The sequence below is a fragment of the Mustela putorius genome, unplaced genomic scaffold (assembly GCF_011764305.1).
Source record: "Mustela putorius furo isolate JIRA1106 unplaced genomic scaffold, ASM1176430v1.1 tig00003859_pilon_pilon_pilon, whole genome shotgun sequence".
NCBI lineage: Eukaryota > Metazoa > Chordata > Mammalia > Carnivora > Mustelidae > Mustela > Mustela putorius.
The window spans coordinates 27,702,101-27,724,836 of NW_025422011.1; the positions used below are offsets into that span (position 1 = coordinate 27,702,101).

A 22,736-nucleotide genomic window follows, 5' to 3' on the forward strand; every position below is an offset into this window, starting at 1 on the left:
TTTTCTCTCCTATAGCAGACTGTGCAAAATGGCTCTTGCACCCACCTATTATGCTGGGGTTGGTCTCTTTCCCTGTGTGATCTCTATGTCCTCTGCCATCTCTGGGGCACAACCTTTGCTCCATGCTGTTGCACTGGAAAGAGTTTTCAGGTTGTTTTCCAGAAACCCCCACTTTCATAATTTACCCTACCCACTTGGATATATAGCATTCTCTGTTCATTAAAACGTCCAGTATAACGTGGTGGGAGAGAGTTAGTCCTATGCCGGACCACTCTAAAAAATCAATTTAAAAGAACCTAGCTTCGTTCCAAGCATGCTATAAAGAAAACGTTGAGTACCTTGCATAAGCCAAGCACATATCAAGTGCTTGCACATACGATCCCCGTTTGGATTCACAGAAATGCTATCTAGTATCCCCATTTTACAGAGGAGGGGAAACCGAGGCTCAGAGAGGTCAATGACAGAGCCTAGGCATCCCTCCAGTTCTGCTAACTCCAAAGCCCACATCCTCACCACCCCCCGGTCTGTCCAGGACCCCAGTGGAGTGTGTTGTTGTTTCAGAAAGCCAAGGAACAAGAGTTTGGCTCCAGGTAACTTTTTCCAATCCAATAAACCAATATGTTCATTTGACAGCTGCCCACTCTCGGATGACTCAGAGCCCATCTTGTTAGCTCTGTCAAACTCGGGCATTTTAGATGTGCCCCGGGGAGAGGGGGATGCTGATTAACATTCCCTGGCCTTTCATTAACTAAGGAATGACTCATTCTTAACCTCTTAAAAGGCTCCATGCGTGTCTCTCGGCACTAGCAGCCTACGTAGGAGAGCCGGGATGACGGTAATAACAGCAAAAACACCTGATGACACACCATCCCCCGGGGCCCCTTCCCGCCTCTGCCTCTCCATAGCTGCAGGCTCGTGCGCACGACTCTCGCCTCCCCAGAGTCACATCCCTGACCTGCCTTCCCCCTCACTCCCAACTTCTGTCCCAGCCACGTGGAGCTCTTTCAGCCCCTCGGCTGTCACTTCCGGCCCTTCTAGCCTTTGCACAGGCTGGCTCCCCTCTCCCATCTCCTCTCCACCCTGCCGAGGCCCATACACCCCTGAAATCTTGTCTGAACATCTCTGCTGAAATAGGGTGCTCCAACTCCGAGGGGAGCTTATGTCCCAGGTGTCCCATGTGTCTGTAACACCCCGTTTTTCCCCCACCCGGGACACCAGCCTTGACTGTTTCACTACTGGATTGACATCTGCTTCGTCCACCGGACCCAAGGGCAGGGCTCACGTCTGTCACGAGCTCCCAACATGGCACCCAGCCCTGGTCTTGGTGTGCTGAGGAGGCTCGGTGTCTAGGGGGCTGAGCTAGGAATCAAATGGGAATAATATTAACCAGCACCGTGACGCAGCCTCGGTGGCTAAGGGTGAGGGGCAAGATGAAACCCCAAAGCATCACTGCTGACTTTTAGAGAGGCTGGGCTTCATGCCAGCCCTCACACAGATGGCTCATGGATATTACCTTATCTGTGTCTCAGAATGACCCTACAAGGAGGGCCATCCCACTGCCTCGAGCTTACAGTTAAAGAAACTGAAGCTTGGAGAGGGAAAGTGAACTATCTGACATCCCCCAGCTCGTAAGGGGCAGAGTCTGACTCTGAACTCAGCCCATCACACTCCAGACCCCACATGCTTAAGTGCTGCTTCCGGCCCTGCCCTGTCCAAATGGCACGTTTAGCACTGTCAGGTAAAAAAGTACAAATGCCTTCTCACACACACAGGGTCAGCATCAGGCTGCCCTCCACCTTCAGGGTGCTCCCACAGGGCCTGATGGATAGACTAAAAAGGCTTTGTCTTTCCCATTCTGTTCTCCTTCCTTTAAGGAGAGTCTTTTCATTTGCCGAAGTGGAACATTTAGGAGAATTCACATACTGAATGTGTCTGTTGTCATCCTGGTATCTCTGGATAGTTCTGGAAAATGCAGTTGTCAGTAGATAAATCACCACTAGTGGGTTCTCAAGACCTGGTATACACTGTGGCCAAGACTCCATAGAAGTAAAAGCCTCCCATCCCCAACCCCTAGGAACCCTTTCCTCTACCACACCCAAGCCTCAGGCTCTGGTCAAGATTCTCTATCCCTCAGTTGTGGGCAGACTCCGAGGATGAAAGATCCTTCACCTTGGGGCTCCACATGCGATGCTGCCCTCCAAAAGAGCCCCTACGAGCAGCAGCCAGAAGTTAACTGTCCCATCAGGTCCCATAGCCAGTGTGTGTGCTGGGGCCAGGCCTGAGGCCCTGATGTTCCAGAGCTTTCTGTGTACCTGCTCATCAGCCTGTGCTAGGAGCTGAGGACAAAACCAACCAGAAGAAAATTCCAGAAAGCACAGCGCTCAGCTAAGACCCCAAACAGGCAAGAAAGTACCAGGAATCCACTCCAGTGGTAATTCCAACAGCAGCTAACATGCAATGAGCACGGCAGTGTTGTAAGCCCTCTCTATGTATTATCTCTTTTAATCCACCCTCTCCCCACCCCTGCAATCTGAAAGAGAAAACTATTATTGCCCCCATTTATAGATGAGGAGACTTCTGTCAGAAGAGGCCACATGGTGAGTTAAGTGGTAGAGCCATTACTCAGACCCAGTCTGAGTCTCTGCTCCTGTCAACTAAACACCAGACTGCTATCATGAAGCCATCAAGAAGCTGTGAGCAGGATGGCTGAGGGCCACAGGAGACAGAGGGCCTGACTTGGCCTGGGAATATGTATACAAAGGAAGTGACATTTGCCCCGGTTCTTAGAGAAGAGGAGCTGGCCAGGATGACAAGGGCAAAAAGACCTCTGCACAAATGTGGAAAAGCCTAAGAGGCCTAAAAATAGAAATACACCAAGGATTCTCACCGGACTCCAGCATGGGGGTTGGGGGGCTCTGCGTGAGTGGCTGAGGAAGGACCTAAAGGGAGAGATAGAGGCCAGGTGATCAAAGACCCTGACTTAATTAGTAATTTGGGTTTAATCTTAAAGATAATTTGGAGCCACAAAAACGCTGTAGAGCAGAGCAATGCTATCATTGTGCAGAGAGTTAGTAGAAACTGGATCAAAGCAAGGTTAAGTACAAGAGGCTGACCTACCAGGAGCTGGTGGGCATAAAGCAGAGAGAGGATGGAAGCCTGAACTTGGCAGTGAGTGACACGGGAGAGGAAGTGACTGGTCTGGGAGGGAGAGGAGAGGATGTGAGGGTGAAGAAGGGAAAGGGACAGGCCTGGCTCCTGGGTGTCTAGCCTGGGTGACACAGAAAACCCACACAGGGAAGAGCTAGTTCTCATTTTGCTTGTTCTAGGGCGAGGCATGATAACAAGTGGGGTACACAAGGCCACAGCAGATGGGGGGCCCAGACCTAGACAGAGGTCTATCAAGGACACCCCAAACTTTTTCAGGGAAGAGACTAGGCCCAGTGAACCCGGCATGGCCCTGCCACAAGTCGGCCCCCCCCCTCCCCCCAGCCACGGCCACCGTGCCGCCACATAATAAGCTGCTCTTCTCAATTTTGTAGTCTAGGGACCGCGACTCATTAAGGTTTGGACTGCATTAGTGCTCAGCATCCCATAATTGCATAGCTCGCCTGACTCTCTGTCATTAGCTCTCCGCTCTCTGGGCTCCACCTCTCCTATTGGATTTGCTGACTGACCCCAACACAGAAAGTCTGGCTACACGGGGCAGCTCTCACCGTGCAGTGAGGACTGCCTGCTGGCCCTGAACCTCGCAGCTCCCGGTGCTTTGACCATCCTCAGCCATAAATTTTGAGCTACCATTTCCCTACACATGACCTCTTTCCTTTGCACGTCCAAACGACTGATCTGATTACTCACAGAAGAAGGGAATTGAAAATTGAGGTCAAAGCAGATGGGTTGGCAGCAAGTCACATTCCCTTCATGGTGGAAAACCACCACAGTCAGGACAGGGTAGGGTCTCTGGCCAAGGAGCCTGAGGAGCCAGGGGTCAGGGCCCAGGACTGGGGTTGGATTTTCTCAGTCTCCGGCACGAATTAGAATCTGAGTCTGACACTGTCAAGATTATCCCCACCCCTGGAGAGCAGGGAAGCCATCGACAGACAGTGAATGGGACTCCCAGGAGCCCGCCCAGTTCTCAGCAGAGAGCCCTGGAGACAAGCAGATGCTTGCTCCCTGAGTAACCTCCTTGTTCTCTGATGGCAGCTTTCCTGGACATCTGGAAGAATGGGACCAAAGCCTAAAATCTGGGTTTTCTGTAGTCTGACAGATTTCAAACACAAAGCCAGACGTAACCACAATCATCTCAATATACCAGGGTACTGGTAGGATGATTTTTTTTTAAGCTGGAATTATCCAGGGTGGAGTTGGAATAGGGGAAGAGAAGAGTGTATTCTCATACCAAGAAACTACAGTATGAAACAATGGGGCCCCTAACCTGTTTCTAAAGTCAGGGGGAATTAAGCACCCATCCAGCAAGCAGGGAGGCTTATCAACAATAGAGCGCCTTCTGTATACCAAGTGCTCTTTCCTTCAGCCCCTAATAGCACCACTGCCGTTGGAGATCACCACCCCCATTTTATGGGTATAGAAAGGGACTCAGAAGCATGCCATGACTTGGCTAAGACCTCACTGCTAATAGTGTAATAAAGCTGAATGGATCAAGGGTTTATCACATTCTGGGCTCTGTGCTAAGGGCTTGATTCAATCTTAATTGTTCACTTAACCTTCAAAATAATCCCATGAGGTCCACCTAACCGAGATTTGGTAGGTTAAGTGACTTGGCCAAGGTTACACAGTGGATAAGTAGAAATATGTGGAAATAAGAATCCAGGCACTCTGAGACCAGAGCCTTTCTATGATTTTGCAGCTCTTGGAAGTCTTCAGCAATTGAGCTGACGCTCAATTCACACCCTCAGATGCACAGCCAGCACCCTTTCTACTATGGTAGAATGCCCTTCCATGACATAGCAATACCTTTTTAAAACTTAGAATCATCAAAGACTATGGCGTGTCCAGTCATTTTTCAAACCCTTACCCCATTTCTTTCTGGGAGAGAATCGGATGTGTGTTGTTTGAATTCAGGACTGAGCTGTGGCCTAATGGCCCCATCATCACATACCTCTGTTTGCACCAGAAAAACTATCAGAGGAGGGAAGCCAGGGAGACCATGCAAACAGAGGGGGAAGTGACCTGCTCAGGACTTCGGCTGCAAAGGGGTCCTCTCCTATCCCTCCTTGTCCTGCCTCTGCTTCTATCTCTTGGATTGTCCCCTTCAGTAATCAAAGCCCATCACTGGGGAAAGGTCACTGTTCCTGACCCTTTAGATGCCAAAGGGAACAATTACTCCCAGCTCAGCAGACCCACGCCCTGACACCCAGCTGCTCGTACCAGTTTTTCATCCCCAGCTACATCAACTGGCCTGGCATCCAGTGCTCCCCCAAAACACTGGGGGTCAACAGTTTGTGGAAATCTATGCTGACACCCTCATTGATTCATTTTAATCTCTATTCACTTAGAATGGAACTTTATTCCTTCAAAGTCCGAAATTTGGATTCCTCTGCCCTACCCTACTCTACCCGTTGTGTGGAGTGTTTTCTGTAAAAACAAAACAAAACAAAACAACAAACAAAAACCACTCCACTATGCCAAGAACACTTGGTAATGGCCTCCAAACTTTACCAAGCACCCCCACTGTGCCAGCACTAGGCTAGAGTGCTGCAATTTAAGAGGGAGGCAGTGGGAGGAGGATCTCCGGGAGTGCAGGACCTTGCACAGTGACACATTCCCTCCACCCAGAGTGGCACCTGGCACACCTCAGGCATTGACAAGTGGAAGAAGGGATGTTTAGTCCAAGCTATGATATCTGAGAAAGCTACCAGGCCAACACCGGAAGGGGGCTGTTGAGTTCCTCAGGAGAGGAACCAGAGTTGGAAGATGATGGGGAGTCTGATGGGAGAAACAGCCTGTACGAAGGAATGAAGGCATGGGACCACATACTGGGAACATGGCAAGTCCTAAGAACAACCAGAGGTGTAGAGGTGGAGTCAAAAGCAAGAATGTTAAATTACAAAGCACGTTCAAGTGCTAGGGGTCATGGATTTATCCGTCTTCTATCCCATCAAAGTAGGGCACCCTCTTCCCCTACAGAACATTTCTCCTGGTTACACCAAGGGACTTCCATAAAAACTGAACAAGGCATCCCCTCGGATGCTGGAAGGGGCTCCCATGCCAGTAGGTCTTGCAGTTTCCATCCCAGCTTCAAGGCAAACACTAGACCTCTTTGTGCATGTCACAGGAAGGAATGAGAAGGCCTTGTTTTGGTCAGTGGGATTGCTTTCCCAGCCCTAGGCATGAAAGTGTGATATTTTTATCCAGAAAAGGGGACTGACTATCCAAAACTCATTCACAAACTCCTAGCGTGCCAGAACTAGAAAGGTCCCTGGGGAAACTTTAGCCTACTTCCTCGTCTTCAGAAGAAGAAACTCAAGCTCAGAGAGGAAGAAGGACTGTCCAGTGACACACAGCAGGTGAGTGCAGGCCAGGGTTGGGAAGAGAGGAGGGCGGGGAGGAAGGAAGGAGAGGAGGAAGGGAAGCCTCTAGTTTCTAGTCCATACTCCCCACTGCACTGTGTTTTCCTGCAAGAGATTTAATGATGAAATTGCAGACTTTTTTTCCAGTAAACATAAAACCAAAGACTAAAAATATTTCTGAATTACTTTTCTTTAGAAGAAAAAAAAATGTCTCTCCAGCTCTCTGACTCCATCAGCCAATTAAATCTTTGGCTTCCACTCAGAAAGAGGATTTAAATTAATCAAGATAAAACTAGCTGACTCTTTCCCTCCAAGCAGCAACTTTCTACCAAGAAGAATGAGAGTAGTTTGCTGGAGACAGGAGTGTGTTGGGGGAAAAAACAAAATCCAAGCCATTTAATTTAACTTCTCACACTCACCTGAGACTCCTCAGCCATTTGTCCTTCATTCATCAAACATCTATTAAGTATTTATTCATTCAACAACCACTTATTGAGCTCCTTCTGTGTGCATTCTAATTACAGGAGCATAGCTATGAATCAGAACGTAATTTGGCCCTCAAGACATGGACATTTGTCATTGAGTAGGGTGATGACGTTTACATAAATCATCACCCTACAACCCAGGGCCTGGCCCAAAGTAAATTCTTAGCCCAAAGTAAATCTCGTTTGAATGAATGAGTGAATGAATGAAATCAGGGTTTACTACAGATCACTGCCCCCATGAGAATTCCACCGGGACTAGGACACAGCACTTCGAGAAACAGCTTAAGAAACAGTTCAGAAAAGGCAGGACTTCACAAATGGGCAGGTGGGCGTCTGAAGAGTATTTTGAGAGCTCTATTCACTTCTCTGAGCCTCAGTTTCCCCACCATCATGATGGGATCTGAGGAAATTTCCAGCACTAACATTTGATTATTCTCTGAGCCCAGTTCCCGACACTTTATGGGAGTTTAAACCCAATCTCTCTTCCTAAAAATAACTATTGAATCATTGTCCCTCTGCCTTCTCAAGGTCATGCCTGCGTTTCTGTGGATTTCTCCTGGGAGATGAGAGAAGTGAGGGAATTCGATTCTAACTTTGATTGGCCTTCCTCTCTGTTTAAACAAGAGAAGAAAATATCCAATTATCCCATTGACAATTACAGTCTGCACATTTCACCGCAGGCATAGAAAACAGGCCAGCAGCAGAAAACCAGCCACAGCCCAGGGGTGCACACATGCAAGCCATTATCTATTCGGAGACAGGCAGGCCTGCGGTGGCCCCCAGTGGCTCAGAAGCTGGACGGCTCCTTGCCAACAGGCCAGGCCATCAGGGAGGCTGCGTGCCATTAGGGGCAGCAGCCCCCATCCCACCGTCTCAGACTCCAGGCTGAACAGAAAGCAGGGGAGAAAGTGAGTCACTGACAGTGAGTGATCCCAAACCAAAGACCCCGGCTGTATCCTTGTACACCTGCAGTCCTGATCAGGTCAAGAGCTAAATCAGTGAGTTCCACGAGGGAAGGGACCATGTCCAATTCTGTCACCATCATGTCCTTAAGCACACAAGCATCATACAAAGCCCATGATCTGCATTTGAGATGAGCAGGTAGTAAAATTTGTAGAAGGCTAACGAGTATGACCATCTGAAATAATGTATGAGTGGTTTGTTTGTGTGATGCCCCCAAGAAGAAAGAGACTATGGGAAAGAGACTGGTTAGGGTACTGGCTAGCACTTAGGCTCAAGCGTCATCTGGAAACATCTGTCTAAGCTCTACTCTTTATAAGCTCTGACCTTGGGCAAGCCTCTGTTTCCTCATGGGGCACATGTATGTGCTGTTTGGATTCCCCTTTAAGGAAGGACTTGTTGCCTCCAGCTGCTGGGGGTATCATTAACTAACTGCCTCCAGCCATCAGGCCCTCAGACTGTCTCAAAGCCACCTCACCTAAGGTCATGCCTTGTCCACTGCTGCCCACGTGAAACACATATCAAGTGGGGCATCCCAAAGGCTGCTTCCCAAAGGCTGTGGTCACCCTGGCCAATGCACAAAACTGTGATTCCAAAGCTCCCTGTGAGGATAGCTGAAATCACTCAGCTCACCTTCTCCCTCCCCCAGTCCTGCTTCTGTCCTCTTCTTTCCCCAGGGGCTTGGACCCAAAGGCACTCCCTATTAACCACCCTGAATTCTCAACTCCATCCCAAAGGCTGCTTCCCAGAGAACCCAACCTGTGACCCAGCATTCACAAAATAGAGATAATAACCAGCCCACAGATGCGCTATCTGACAGGCAGGTTTGTGGGGGAGCCAAGGTCACCCGGCGGGTAGGGAGGAGCATTGGGACTTAAGTCCAAGTCTAATTCCAAGGCCTGTATGCTTTCAACCCCTTAGGCCCACATTAATGCTTCCAACAGTAGGGTTTTGTTCTTTGGCTTGTTCATTATTTTTTAAATCTGAAAGCTTTCCAACAGCTTCAGATGAAGTTGGAGTTGAGAACCCTGACCCTCCCTCTCCGATTGCCCACACCAATTCAGCATGAGATCCCAGCCCCTGATGTGACACGCTGGGGTGCCCTGCCCTCTCTCATCTCCCCGGAGTCCATGCCTAGATAGGTCCTTTTTGGTGCTATTTATTCCTAAGGGTCTCCAATACCAAAGGCCTACCACATAGGAGTCACCCAAGTGCTGGCTAATCCCACGCAATTCGACAATATTGATTTATTTTGCATATTGAAGTGAACAATGGCACTTTAGAGTGAAATTCAGTTTCAGCAGAACACAGCAGAGAGAAGTCAATTATCCAGCATTAATTATGTATGTGGGGACAATAACTGTGGTGATATTCCTCACTCTCGAGGCCTCTAGAGCTCGGAACAAGAGGAAAGAAGAGGTAGCTGCTATTATCTGTCCACAGTGCAGACTGGGTTGGGTAAATTAACCCTCCTGACATCCTGTGAATACACATAAGCCTTCTTTGGGAACATGGTCCATGCACCTGCCCCCAGAACACATGAAATTAATAGGCTGCTAGGCCCAGAGATCGCATTTCCCCAATATTCTGGCCAGGCCAGGCTCTGAATATACTAAAGGAGCTAGCACCTTCTCTCTGTCCCTCCCCCACCCTGCCCCATCAGAACTTTACGGCTGAAGACTGTCTAAGCAAACCTCTTCTCAGGTTGCAGCTTTGTGGTCAGCCAGAACTCTCATGGTCACGTTAGACCAGGACCTTCCTCCCAAGGCGCGTGTGTGTGCAATATCAACCAGAAACCCTAGCCTGCCTCCGAAAGAAGAGAAATCCAATTTCTAAATCATTGTCATGTAATTTAAATTTCTGTATTCTTAAAATTTCTGAGAAAATTGGAAGTGAGGGGGGCTGGGGGAGAGGTTCCCCAAGGCAGAAAAGGTGCGAGGGTCTCATCTATCTTTGCCCCAATTTGCTACCCCAGGGACCCAGTCCTCATCTGGACAGCTTAACACTGATGGGGCTGTTCCCATGTTTAGGCAGGTGCTTTATACATATTATCTTAAATTCTCTTTACAACTCAGTGATGTAAGTGTAAATATCTCCTTTTTATAGATGAAGAAACTGAAGCCCCAGGTCACATCTAACATGCAACAGAACCAAGAACTAAGTTGAGACTGTCCTGGTCCTTAACCACAGTCCTAACCTGCCCTATGAGAGCAGCTTCTCCTACCCAAGCACAGGAACTGGTGGACCATCCCAGGACCCACGAGGCTCAGAGGAAGGGTCCTAAAGCCCTGTTGTGTTGGGTGAAGTCGTCAAAAGGACATGGCACCAGTTGACCCGTGCACATGACCCCGGCCATCAGAGGCTCCCCCCACCCACCCCATCCTTGGGATGTGCACTCCATTTGCCTTCCCCACTCCCAGAGGCTGCCCCAGGGATACAACCTTGAGATAGTGATGAGATGCTGAGACCATCTGGATAATATACGCAACTGAACCCACTTAAGGCCTCCGTATAAACTTTTAAGATCTGGTGGCAGGTGCAGAATCCATGTGTCTTGCTACCGCTGAAGACAAGCTCCATATGTAAGTTCCCTTGCCAGCTAAACCTGCTGCCCACCAGTCTGGAGTGGTCCGCCTCTGTCTTTGGTCTCTTCCTGCCATCTCCTTACAGAGGCTGGTTTCAGATTGCACCTGGGAAGTCCCCAGATGCTTCTGAACCAACACACCGCCCATCTGGTACGTAGGTACCAACCTATTGCCTGGTCTGGACAGGAGCCAGGAAGACTGTGATTCCACTTCATCTAAAACAGTTCCACTTCCTCCTGGTTTAAAATACTGGGAGTGTCTGTGGGTGATTTCTTACTTTCTCATTGAGGTCACTGGCCAAGAGGGGTCCAGGAAGGAATTTCTAGAAGACTGCCCTGAGAGCCAAGGTGGACCTCCAAAGTCAGCAGGCACTCAATAAACAAGAGCACCCCCTATATAGCGTACCCTGCACTACAGACACTTTGTACCCACTAATTCCTTCCATTCACACATGAACCCTATGAAGTGGATACTCTTTTCATCTCCATTTCATACCTGAGAGAACTGGAACCGAGGGGTGGATGGAGTGTGAGAAGTTGCACAAGACCATACAGTCTTAGAGGTAGACCCTGCCTTTGAAACCAGGCTGCCATGAATTCAAAGACGAATGGCCACTGCCCACCCTGTGAAAGGCCATTAGCTCTTCCAACACACATGGATCCCAACGGGTCTACCTCTCACAATCTCTGAGCTCGGCCTAAGGCATACCGCGTGGAAAGATATTTGGGCCCCCATAGGATCTCCTGTTCTCAGCGTCAGGCTGCACAGAAAATTCCCACCTATATCTCTAACAGGGTTTTCTATTCTAAATGGCACACACAAGCTATATGTCATACCCGTAAGCCTTGCTGCCATGATCACTTTGGGGGAGCAGACAGATGACCTCATAAAGGTTAACCCAGTACTAGTAGACTTTCAGCAAATAGTCAACATTTTTTTCCTGATTTTAGAAGCAACACACACTTATAAATATACTCAAAACCCAAGCTATGTAGAAATGAATGATGATAACTCAGGTGGATGTGGTTAAGGACAAAATAAAGTTCAGTTGTCCATGATGCCTTTGATATGCAAAACAAAACCTACAAAACAAAAACCAAACAACACAACAGTGACTTAACAGTCTTACGAGGGCTACTTGGATTCTGTTACCTCAAAATGGCCCCATCAAAATGTCTCAGAAACAAAAAGAAAAGAAAAAAAAGAAAAGAAAAGCAAGACGGAAGCCTCGAACACTCATTTGCACAGGTCCTCCGTGATCAAACCTGCATGAGAGAGGAAAGAGCCTGGTCTTCCCACGACTGAAGCATTTCCAAAGTCACAAACCTTTCAGGGCCAAAATCAGGACAGTCCTGGGGCAACCGGGACAGCTGGTCACCACAGATTCATTGTTCTGGTACATTCCCCTTTGGTTCTCATTCTGACCTTCAGGACCAGCCAGGTCCCCAGGTCTTTCAGCGTGTGAAGTCTCCTCTGGTGCCCCCGTCTCTCGTTTCCACCTCATCATCTGGGCTTCAATTTCTGTTCAGTGGATTCCCCCTCCTCCTCCCCATCTCTCACCCCCAACCCATCTCAGGACAATAAATATTCCCAAGGATCAGCTCTGTGCTCTGTTCCCTGTCTGGTGCCCTGGGAGAAGGAGAGGACACTTAAGGGTAGGCTGTCCCTTTCAAGAGACTCTGAGAGAGGCTTCCATAACCCCGAGGGTCCCCAAGGACTCCAGCCTCCTGGCTCAGGTGGGATCGGGAGCCTCCTCTGGGATCCCCTCTCTTAGGAGAACATCCCATTCAATCATTTGTTTCACTGTCTGCCTGCATCACAGACTCCATTCCAGCTCCTTGGGGGACTGGACATGCCTGATTCCTCCATGTCTCAGGGTCCAGTTCTATCAGGCTCTGCTGAGTCAACATGGCATCCCCAATACCTTGCCTTAAGCTTCCTGTCCAGGACAGTGCACAGAGAGGCGGGACTACCTGCAACTTCAAGATCCTGGAGCTGGGCCTCAGCCAGAGGCCTGACCCTAAGAGACGGGACTTACCGCTGACCAGGCAGAGGGATGGAGTCCAGATGCCGGCCTCCAGGCAATGCCATCATGTTGATCCCAATTTGCAGCAAAGCCTTCCCACAGCGGTCATGACCCTGGAAAAAAGGAGAGCAGGCCAAGGTCAAGGAATGCCCTGAGAGAGGAGGTGCAATGATTTTCTCTCCCAGTTCCTAGCTACAAAGGAGTCAAGGCAGGTGTGGAGGAAAGGCCCCCTCACCCTCTTCTTTTTGAACCAGCTTAGACTCCACTGTCCTCACACAAGTAGTGTAGGACTTAGTCCTATGTCCCAAGCTTGCTAGGAATCCCTACAATCTTTTATTTCCCATTACTAAATATTTGCCTGACCCATCTTGCTTTGTTCCAAACATCGGGACACATAGACCAGCAAATATTACATAATACGTAATTATACTTAAAAAGTATCTATGGTTTATCTGGAATTCATATTTATGGGCATTGTGTATTATTTGCTAAATCTGGAAACTCCACATGCTAATTCTCCATAACCATCAGAGCACTGGGTTATTCACTTCGATTATGCCCGGGAAATGTGACTCTGTAATGAGCATGGTGGTTGCATCCCCAAACCCATTCCACTTCAGATGATATAATTTCACCCAAACTGCTACTAACTGGTTCAGGAATAGGCATGGGACTCAATTCAGACCAATGAGCCATGACAGAATTGCTTCCAGAAAAAGTTTTCTTTCTCCTAACTGCAAACCACAAGGAGACAGTATCTGTCCCGCTGGACCTGAGCAAGGAAGCACGTCACTTCATTGCTGCTGGAGACCATCTTGCAATCAAGAGAGGACCCAGCTGGGAGAATAAAGTTGCCACACAGAGAATAATAAATCTGGGTCCTTGATCCCTGAGCCACTGAATCAATCAGTGATCCCTGGAGTCTGGCCCACCCCTAGGCCTATTATGTAAGATAATAAAGTTCTTGTTGTTTAAGTGAAGATTGTGTTGGTAGATAGCCAAAAGCAGCCTAACTGATAACGGTAAACCAGGTTCTAGGGGCCTCCAATCCCAGCACTGAGGACCTACCTGGTGTGCCTGTGTCTCACAGATTGGACCAAGACAAGAGCGTCCTTCCACCTGTTGGACTCCTCCTGTCACCTATCCCTTCCTTGTTCCTCCCTCTCTGCCACCTCCTTCTCCAAGCCAGGGAGGAAGCCCTCCCCGAGGAAAAAGGAGATTCTGTCGCTTTTGCCTGGGTAGAGCAACCCAGGAGAGGACTGGCCATCATCTGGCGTGCCCTGAGCTGAAGAAGAGCAGATTTCAAGACTTTCTGAGAAAACACAAGTATGAACTTGTGGGAAGAGAATAGCTAGGAAGGGTAAGATGAGTCCAGAAAAAGTAAACTCTTACTCCATGATTACAAATGACCCTTATGAGAAAAGAACGGAGGAGGACTTTAATTAACAGTGGCATCGTTGGACATAATGTACCCTTTATGATGCGTGGAATAAAGAAGAAAACAGTCGATCTGGAAAGTATGGGAGCCAGGAGCTCAGAATAAACTAGGGCATTATGTAATTGCAGAGACTCACTCCCACTGCCTATTTCCTGGTCTGCGGGTCCCACCACCCTATAAGCCCCATAACCCAAGGGCCAGCCATGCAGCCAGCATTCTATGTATCTGTTGAAAAGATGAGTGGAATACATTTTTAATACCTTTATGCTGAGCCCGAGTTCTTTTTCTGTAACTGAGAATAATACTATCTATTGTATCTATTGTCAATGCTATCTATGATAACAGTGACCTGATGTAAGGACTGTGCAAGTGTCAGGCCAGGGTGACAGTGTGATAAACAGTAGCCCTTTGTTATTCTTATGCCTGAGAGTCTGCTGTACGCTCAGCCCTGTGGTCCGCTGAAGGCGATGCAGAAAATGAGACAAAGCCCAGAACGCTTTGATCGTGCTTGACGAGAGCCCATCAACACCGGCATTATCGCCATTGTTATCTCTAGTGTCATGATCATGATTGAAAAAGTGTATTTTGGGGAGCCAGTGAGTCAGCAGTCTGAAAAGGATGGCACATAAGAAAAAGCCAGAAACAACAAAAGGAGGTAACTGTTCCCCTTCTGACGCACGGGACCAAAGAAACCCAACAGGAAATAGGAGCTTCGCAGAGTGAATGCTACGACGTCATCAGACAGCAGTGCGCAAGCAAATCTTATTTTACCTCCACTCCATCATCAAGCAGAAAGGGATACAGCGTACAAACAGGGAAGGGAGGATTCAAACTTATGGGCTCCAAGGCCCTTCAAAGGGTGATCTAGTCAGGGTTCTGTGAGGAGATGAAGCATGTCCTTGGTATTGGGGGAGCTTTGGATCCGATCAAGTTGTATCTGATGCCCCCAGACAAAGGGACAGCTGTCATGAACAGAAACCTGGATGCAAGAGGATGACCTGAATTTCTAAGAGGTAGATTCTAGAAACACAGCTCAGTGACCCTGAAATCCTAGAACAGATTCCTAATTGCTGATCCGTAAGCCCCGCAGGCAGAAGCCAGCCAGAGCCCAGGAGGAACAAATCAGGCCCAGACAATCGGCTTCCTTTTCATTAGGGACCGTGGGCTCCTAGCAGAGGGGAACTACGACAGTAAACCTGGTATATCTTGATTTCGTTAAAATGCCCCGGTGAGATGACCTTGTTCATCCACTTCACCCCTGGCCTCCCAGCAGTTGTGCCAGTGGAGACACCCAGCAAACAAAACCTTGGTTCCTGGGATTGCAGGTTTTCCCAGGGGCTGGGGAAGCCTCGTGAGTACGTGTGGGTTGCATTTCCATTCCTGCCCTATCTACTGACTGTATTATTTATGCCTGCCTCTTTCCCCCAGTGGGACAAGGCTCCTTGATCCCTGAAAGCACATCTTGCTCAGTGTGAGCCTGGACACAAGATCCTACATGATGACCTGCGTGGTAGAAACCAGGATTGTGAATCAGACCAGCTCACAGAGGAGCCACCGCTCTTAGGCGCTGGCGATGGGGCACAGGTAAGAGAGAACATCTGGAAGGTAAGATAGGAAGTACCAAGAGTTTAACCCAGCTGATATTTTTAAAATATCTCTAATAATAATAATGGCTAGCATTTATTGAGTGCGTGCCATGAACCAAGCACTGTTCTAAATGCCTCATATAGTATTAACTCATTTTATACGATCATCATGCCCATTATGGATGAGACTCTGAAATTCAGTGGTGGTGTGTGCATTGCTCAGGGTCACACAGAGGACTAGGGTCCAGGCTTTAGGACTTCGAGGGGAGGTCCTGGAGCAGATGGAGGGATGACGACAACAGACAACAAACAAATGACAGGTGTCTGCATTTGCTAACCGGAAGCCCGACTCCCTTCCAAGGTCACAAGCACACCTAGCCCTCCAACTCTCTTCCTTCACACCAAGTGCCTCCTTCTGCTGCCACCTCCCTGACTGGGAGTCCTCCAGCTTCGTCTGGTGCTGGCCCTCTATGACACAGCCAGAGGACAGAAGAACAGTCCTTAGAAAAATGAAGCAGATCGCCAACACTCCACTCAAACGGAGGAAGGAAGAGGGGCACACCTCTTCTGTCCCTCATTTCTTGGTTCCTTTTGTGAGAGTCATGTGAACGGCTGTGGGCCCTAAAGGAATCAGGGATGAGGAAACCACAATCCCAGCTAAGGCCTTAAGTGTCACTAGCTTTACAGAGAGACCTGTTTCAAGCATGCAGCGCTCATGGAAGTTCCCACAGCCTGCTGCCTTGGCAGCCCCCTCCCTAAGCCCTATGCTGGGTTCATTCTAGTGAGCAGAAATCCCAAGTACGATGCCTCCTGACAGCATGTCAGAAAATGGATCAAGGTAATCCCTTTGCTCCCCACTGTCTGTCCTCAATGGTGTTGCAAAAAGAAGTTGGATTGGGGGATCTGACAGACCTGGATTCAAATCCTGACTCTATACCAGATTAGTGCATGACCTTGAGAAAATCATGAAACCCCATGAATGAGGTTACCTCAATTATACCTGCCTCCTAGGAGCTTCATAGGGGTTAAATGTGATCACTTGCAAAAGCCCCTTAAAAGTTGGGAAAGGACGGGAAGAGGGAAGGGAAAAGAAAAGAAAAAAAGAAGAGAAGGAAAAAGGAAAGGGGGTGATAAAGGGAAAGAGAAGAGAAGAGAAGGGAAGGGAAGGGAGGGGAACAGAACGGAACGAATCATGTGCTTGGCACATGGCAGCCTCAAAGAGGAAGTGTTCTTCGTGGAAGGAGGAGTTGAGAAATGTGTCTCAGGGCAGAGATGCTGTCTTGGCCCTGGGAACAGTGGAAAGGACACAGGCAGGAGTGCGTGAGAAAGAGGAGACTCCATCCCTTCCGTCCCCACCCCACAACCCTGCCCAAGGCGCTTCCTAACTCATCGGCAATCTCACCCTCGAGGCTGCAGCCTTGGTTCTCTGGGGGCTCTCAGCAATGCCTCCCCCACCAGAAAAGGGTAGTTTACAAGACAAACCTGAAGTCTTAAGTGCCTCTGATTTAATTCAATGCCTGCTGTGACAACTGCTCATTTGGACAGCTCATTTCTGTTCCTGCCTCTTCTTAGAGGCAGGCCTTGCTCACCTCCATTTGGCAAACAAGCCAGCTTGGACTCAGAAGGAAATGGTGGGCGATTTACAGTAAATTATTCAGTTAGAACCAGGATGGGAGCGGCTTCTGCCATTGTTTGATGGACCAATCCTGGTATGGTTCAAGGCTGGGCTGGGAATATTTAATCTGCAGAATCCATTAGGGCTGTCAACAAGGCAGGACAGTAAATATTGTGGAAAGAGGTTAAGTTCCACTCTGTGCTAGGTATAGAGAGGAGGCAGCTGGGGCAGTGGGTGGGGGAGGAATGAGAGGTGGGGATTCAATCAAGTCCCTCATTATGTGATCCCCCACCCCCTCAATATTTCTCTTAGAATTTATCACAATTGTGATTAAACAACTGAAATTAGTGGCTTTAAGTTTTCTCCCTTGAGGATCCTGGGAGCAGGGACTGGAGGTCTGTCCTGCCCACTGCTGTATCCCCCACACCCCCTCTGACAGGTGCCTGGTGCACAGTGATCAGATCGATGAACTCTTATTGACTGACTGGGTGGGTTCTTACCGGAACCCCAGTTTCCTCACTGGTAAGAGACAGGTGCCTATATGCTGTCACGCTGTGATCAGTACTGGTTGAGAGGGTTGTGGGAGGGCCTTTTCCAACCATACATGCTGCAGGGAGAGGGCTTGGCATCCTAACACCCACTGAGACAAAGCCACTTGCCCCTCCTGAGTTTCTGTGGTCCTCACTGTTCAATCATACCTGGCTGAGCAGGCTCCTTCCCCACCATGAGCTCTTTGCTCTGCTAGGCAGGTTCTCCCAAACAGACAGACAGACAGACAAGAGACAGTTGCATGACAGCTGCAAAAACTGAGGGACAAAAGAGGGATTGCTAAGGGATGTCCAGAAGGCTTTCCAGCTGTGTTAGGTGGGAATGGAAGGTGGGGAGAAGGGGTCACGGCAAGTTTCTCAAGGCATGACCCTAAAAGTGACCCTTGCAAGAGGCATTTGAAGACAGAGGAAAGGGGAAGGTGCTAAGGGAAGAGTGCAGGGGCAGAGGGAAGAGCGTGGGAATTTCAAGGAACTGCAAGTGTCTCTAGAAGGCTGTAGTGAGCACTTCAGGCTGGGGGAGGGGTTTAGGGGCAACTCTCCTAGTGGCATGGGAATGCAGAAGAAGGAGTGACCACTTTCAGCGGAACTGGGTCTTATGTGCAGGGTGGGATTTTGCCAAGTGAAGATAAGACAAGGACGTCCAGTGCCAAGAGAGCAGTGTGAGAAGTGGCAAAAAGACCAGAAAATGAAGCAAGTATTCAGGGACCCAGATTCCTTCATGGGGCTGAAGGGAAGGTGCCTCTGTGGCACCTTCTTTGGATGCCAGATTCCTTGGGCTCTATCCTGTGGGCAATAGGGAGTCACTGAAGGTTGTTTGAGTAGGGGACTGAAATGATCAGAGTGGAATTTCAGCTTCCATGGTGACCAGTAAGTGGAGGGACTCCAGGGAGTGAGGCCAGCAGCAGGGGTCCATTTGAGGTCCATGCTACTCCCACAGGGGACCACAAAAGTCCTGGGGTTAGAGCCATGGGGACTTGCAGGAGAAAGGAGGGCGGTTACAATGAGCTTTAGGAGGTAATGACGATGAGCTTCCCTCCTTGCCCCCTCTCAAGGCCCTGTTGATCTGCAGGAGGGTGGCAATAGTCATCGAGACATTTCAGTATTGCAAGCTGGGGTGGTCAGCATCCTGCAGCAATCAGATATCTGACTCTCTGACTCTCATTTCCAGGGGAGGCACAAGAAACTAAGGAGGCGGTCACCTAGCTTGAATGGACTACTGGAACCTACTGAATGGACTGAGCCTTATGAAATACAGACAGAGCAACTCTCTAGAGGAAGCCCGAGTGACATTTTACAGCTGTCAGGCAACAGGGTCCAGTAAGTGGACAGAATAGACCTCCGGGCTCCCAGAGCTAGGCAGCCCAGAATGACTATGTGTCAGGTAGGGGCCACCTACACCTGAGCTCTGTTCCTCCATTCCAGATTTAGAACAGTTTCAACAAAGCACAGGCAAGGCTCCGAGTTTCCCCCTGATTAACTGGATACATCTATCTTCTAGGCTTTACCTGAAAAGTAACAAGAATCCCAACTGCACAAATATGTCAAGGGTAAGACTATAGCCTCCAGCCTCCAGCCACAATCTAGGTAGCCTTCCCGGAGGAGCTCACATCATAAAGCTAGAGTATTAGAATTAGTAGGAGGCCTTAGGGATTCCTGCTTTGTAATAATAACTATAATGATAATAATGAGAAGGAGAAGAGGGAGAAATATTTAGGGTACAAACATTATGTTAGACATTATGGTAAGTGCTTTAAATTTCATCTTCAAAATACTCTTGTTATCCCCATTTTTCAGATGAGGAAACTGAGGCACAGAGATGAGCCTGGGCAGATGGAGAGACCCATTCAGAGAGGGGAAGAGATCTGCTTGAGGTCACATAGCAGCTGAGCTATATCTGGGACATGAACCCTGGTCTCCTCACTGCCATCAACTTCCCCATGGGAAATCCAAGGAAGGCTTTTGTGTGATTAGAGCACTGAGAGACCCACCCAGGCTCGGAGTGACTTACCCTGGGAAATCAATGGTTCTGGCAGTTCGCCATCTACAAAGTAGGATACTTACTCAGGCTCTTTCTCTTTTGCTGCTGCTATCAACACAGGGAAATGAAAAGTGGAGAGAGAAATTACAGGGATTCCTAGTCTAATTAGGCCCAGTTTTGGAATGAGCCAGGCAGTTTGATGCAGACTCCCCAGGGGTCTGAGAGAAGGAACCAGAGTCAAGATCTCCCTACAAAGTTCTATGTGCCCCAGTCCCTAATCAATATGACAGCCCATCCTCTAAATGGCTCCAACTTGTCAAAGATAAGCCCTAGGCAGCCTTTCCTGAAGGAGCATGTGTAACAGTCCTGGAGGAAGCCCAAATTCCTGGAGACTGGAAAGCCATGCTGACCCCCATCCTATACCCCAGGATGGGTTCTTCCTGGCTCCAGGACTCCAACACCCCAGCTGCCCATCAGATGAGCGCCCAGCCCTGAACCACAAAAGGAAACTGTGGTTGCAGGCATTTGGGAGCTGGACTTGAGCTGCTGACTTTCTAAGGGTCAGAAGTGAGCAAGTGGCGCCCCAGACCTCCAGGACCTTTGGCAGAGCGTAGCCCCTGGGAGATACTCGGCTGGACCTTTTGGCCACCCCAGTCCACACCTCTGTTGCTTAAGATTATAGATTCGGAGTCAGTTACTAGCTGTATGATCACGGGCATTAAGTGTCCTTATCTGTAATGCTGGGTTTATAAGAAGGACAATGGAAGCAATGGTTCCTTCCTCAGGGTGCTATGGTGTGGATCATTGAGATCCCGTGTGCACCCAGCACATGGGGTGCTTGATATAAGACTGGTTCTATTTCTCTCCTGGTGAGGACAAGTACCTCGCAGTCGGGGAACAGCCAGATGGAGGCCATGCTACAGCCTCCTGAACTATATCCAACTAGTCAACTGCTTTTTACTCTTTAACTTTTTAATTATCCCTTCTTACTTTCTAACTTTTCCTGATATGAATGTTAGCCAACTGCTCAAACGTTCCTTAGCTCTGATTTGCAAAAGTGAGAGCTCTCTCTCCCTGGGCCCAGATCCCAGGGTGCTAAAATTAACAACCAGTATACTTTAAGCTAATGACTTACTGGTCGTGACTGCCACAAAGAGACATAATTTTCAGATAAAAGCCATTAGAGAAAATTGAATAGCTCCAGCGTGGTGAAAATTTGGATACATCTTGTTTCATAAATCACACTCAGAGGTTACACTGGGCAAGCTATTTCCCTCTCTGAGTCACGATGAGGCCCCAGTTTGAGGGGTTCTATACACCCTTGGGAAAGAAGACATAGGGGAGAGAACCATGCAATCTGGAGCATAGAAGGAGTCAAACATGAACAGCCCATTCACAGAATGTTGTCTTATTAAGACTCTTTTAAGTCTGATATGTCACATGTCCTAGTAGCATCCAAACAGTGCAATGCAAGGTGTCTAGTACTGAGTAGGAACTCAATAAATATTAGTCATTACCCAATAGGGGATCCCACGGTTCTCCAAAAACATCGTGCCCTTCCATAATGCTATGCATTGGTCATGGCACTGCCACATGTCCAGACCAAAAGAGCATCAATTCTCTTCTTCTATCTCCAGGTAATACCAATGTTTCAGGACTCAGTTCTAATCCCACCTCATCTGAGAGGCCTTCTCCAACCACTCTAACTGATAGTAATTTCTCCCTCCAAAAAGTTTCCTAGGAATCAATGAAAGTGGGAGGTCTTGAACAGTTTTAAATTATATTGTAATAGAAAGTATATTTTCTCCATGTCCCTCTCTCTTCCCCAGTCGCCCTGTTAAGTGATGCCACAGCAACTGGAAAGTCACAATACAGCAAGGCCAAAAAAGATGGAGGAAGATGAGTCCCAAACACTTTTTGGGGTAGAGCCACCCAACTCACATCAGTCCAGGGGGGGCAGTAAGAAACACACACAATGTGCTAGACCACTAATATTGGGGGGTTGTTTGTTATAGCAACTAATCTGAATTAACCTAATTACAAAAACTAAAATAGATGTTATACTTACGGCATCTGTAAGTGTGCTAGACACAGAAGTCTCTCAGTAAATATAAGCTCCTTTTCTCTTCTTCTTCAGCCTTGGAGATGCTGGAATACTGTGTCTATTGACAGTGAACCCTCTGGACCCTGACCCTAGTTCATGTACCACACAGCCAGAGTCCAGAAGTTGATGAGTGAGAGTAGGATGGAATAAATACCTACAAACGTTCGAAGTCCCATCAGTTCCAAGACTAAGATTGTTTCTCAGCCACTGCCTTCTCTGCTCATATGCATCCATTCACAATAATAGCTAAATTTTATTATACTCAGGCGGTTCTCAGATGCATTTTTTTTTCATATTTTAGCAACTGAAATAAGGATGCATGTTTCAGTCAATGGTCTCTTGGCACTGTGTCACAGTTTAATTGAAAGCGTATTTTCTCTTTGAAGAAGTAACAGGTCATCTTATAATCTGTAGCATCTTAAATTCAATGATATATAGTACTGGGCACTTAAGTATATGCCAAGCACTCTTCTAAGTGCTTCCCAGAAATAAATTCATTTATTTCTCAAAAAATCCAAAATAATCAGTACCACTATTATCCCCATTTTAAAGATGCGGAAATGAAGACCCAGAGGGATTCAATAATTTGCCAAGGCACACAGCTAGTAAGCTGAGTGGCAATAAAGATGACACCCTCTCTTTAAGGAATTTCATACCATGCCACTGTTTTTTAGCTCCTGGTTTTGAGGTGACTAAATAGAGTCCCCTTCTTATAGAGAAAGATCACACATGAATTTTATGTTTGGCAATATGGTGGATCACATATCTAAAATACTTCTCCATAAGAAGAATTTGGAAGGACTGATAAAAGTGTTCTCAATGTTTTTAAAATGCATCACAAAAAGATAAGCAATCTGGAGAGGCCAGGAAGAAAGCAAAAGCAG

The 22,736-nt window shown here is 48.1% G+C and overlaps 1 protein-coding gene across 1 annotated transcript in view; it reads right to left on the reverse strand.

Annotated features, from left to right (window-relative positions):
- INSC (INSC spindle orientation adaptor protein) overlaps positions 1-22,736 on the reverse strand; it is a 119,125-nt gene that overhangs the window by 75,516 nt on the left and 20,873 nt on the right. The window contains exon 3 of the mRNA XM_013055857.2: positions 12,596-12,696. Coding sequence (XP_012911311.1) covers positions 12,596-12,651 — 56 coding nt within the window. The 5' untranslated portion in view covers positions 12,652-12,696. The remainder of the gene's footprint in view (positions 1-12,595; positions 12,697-22,736) is intronic.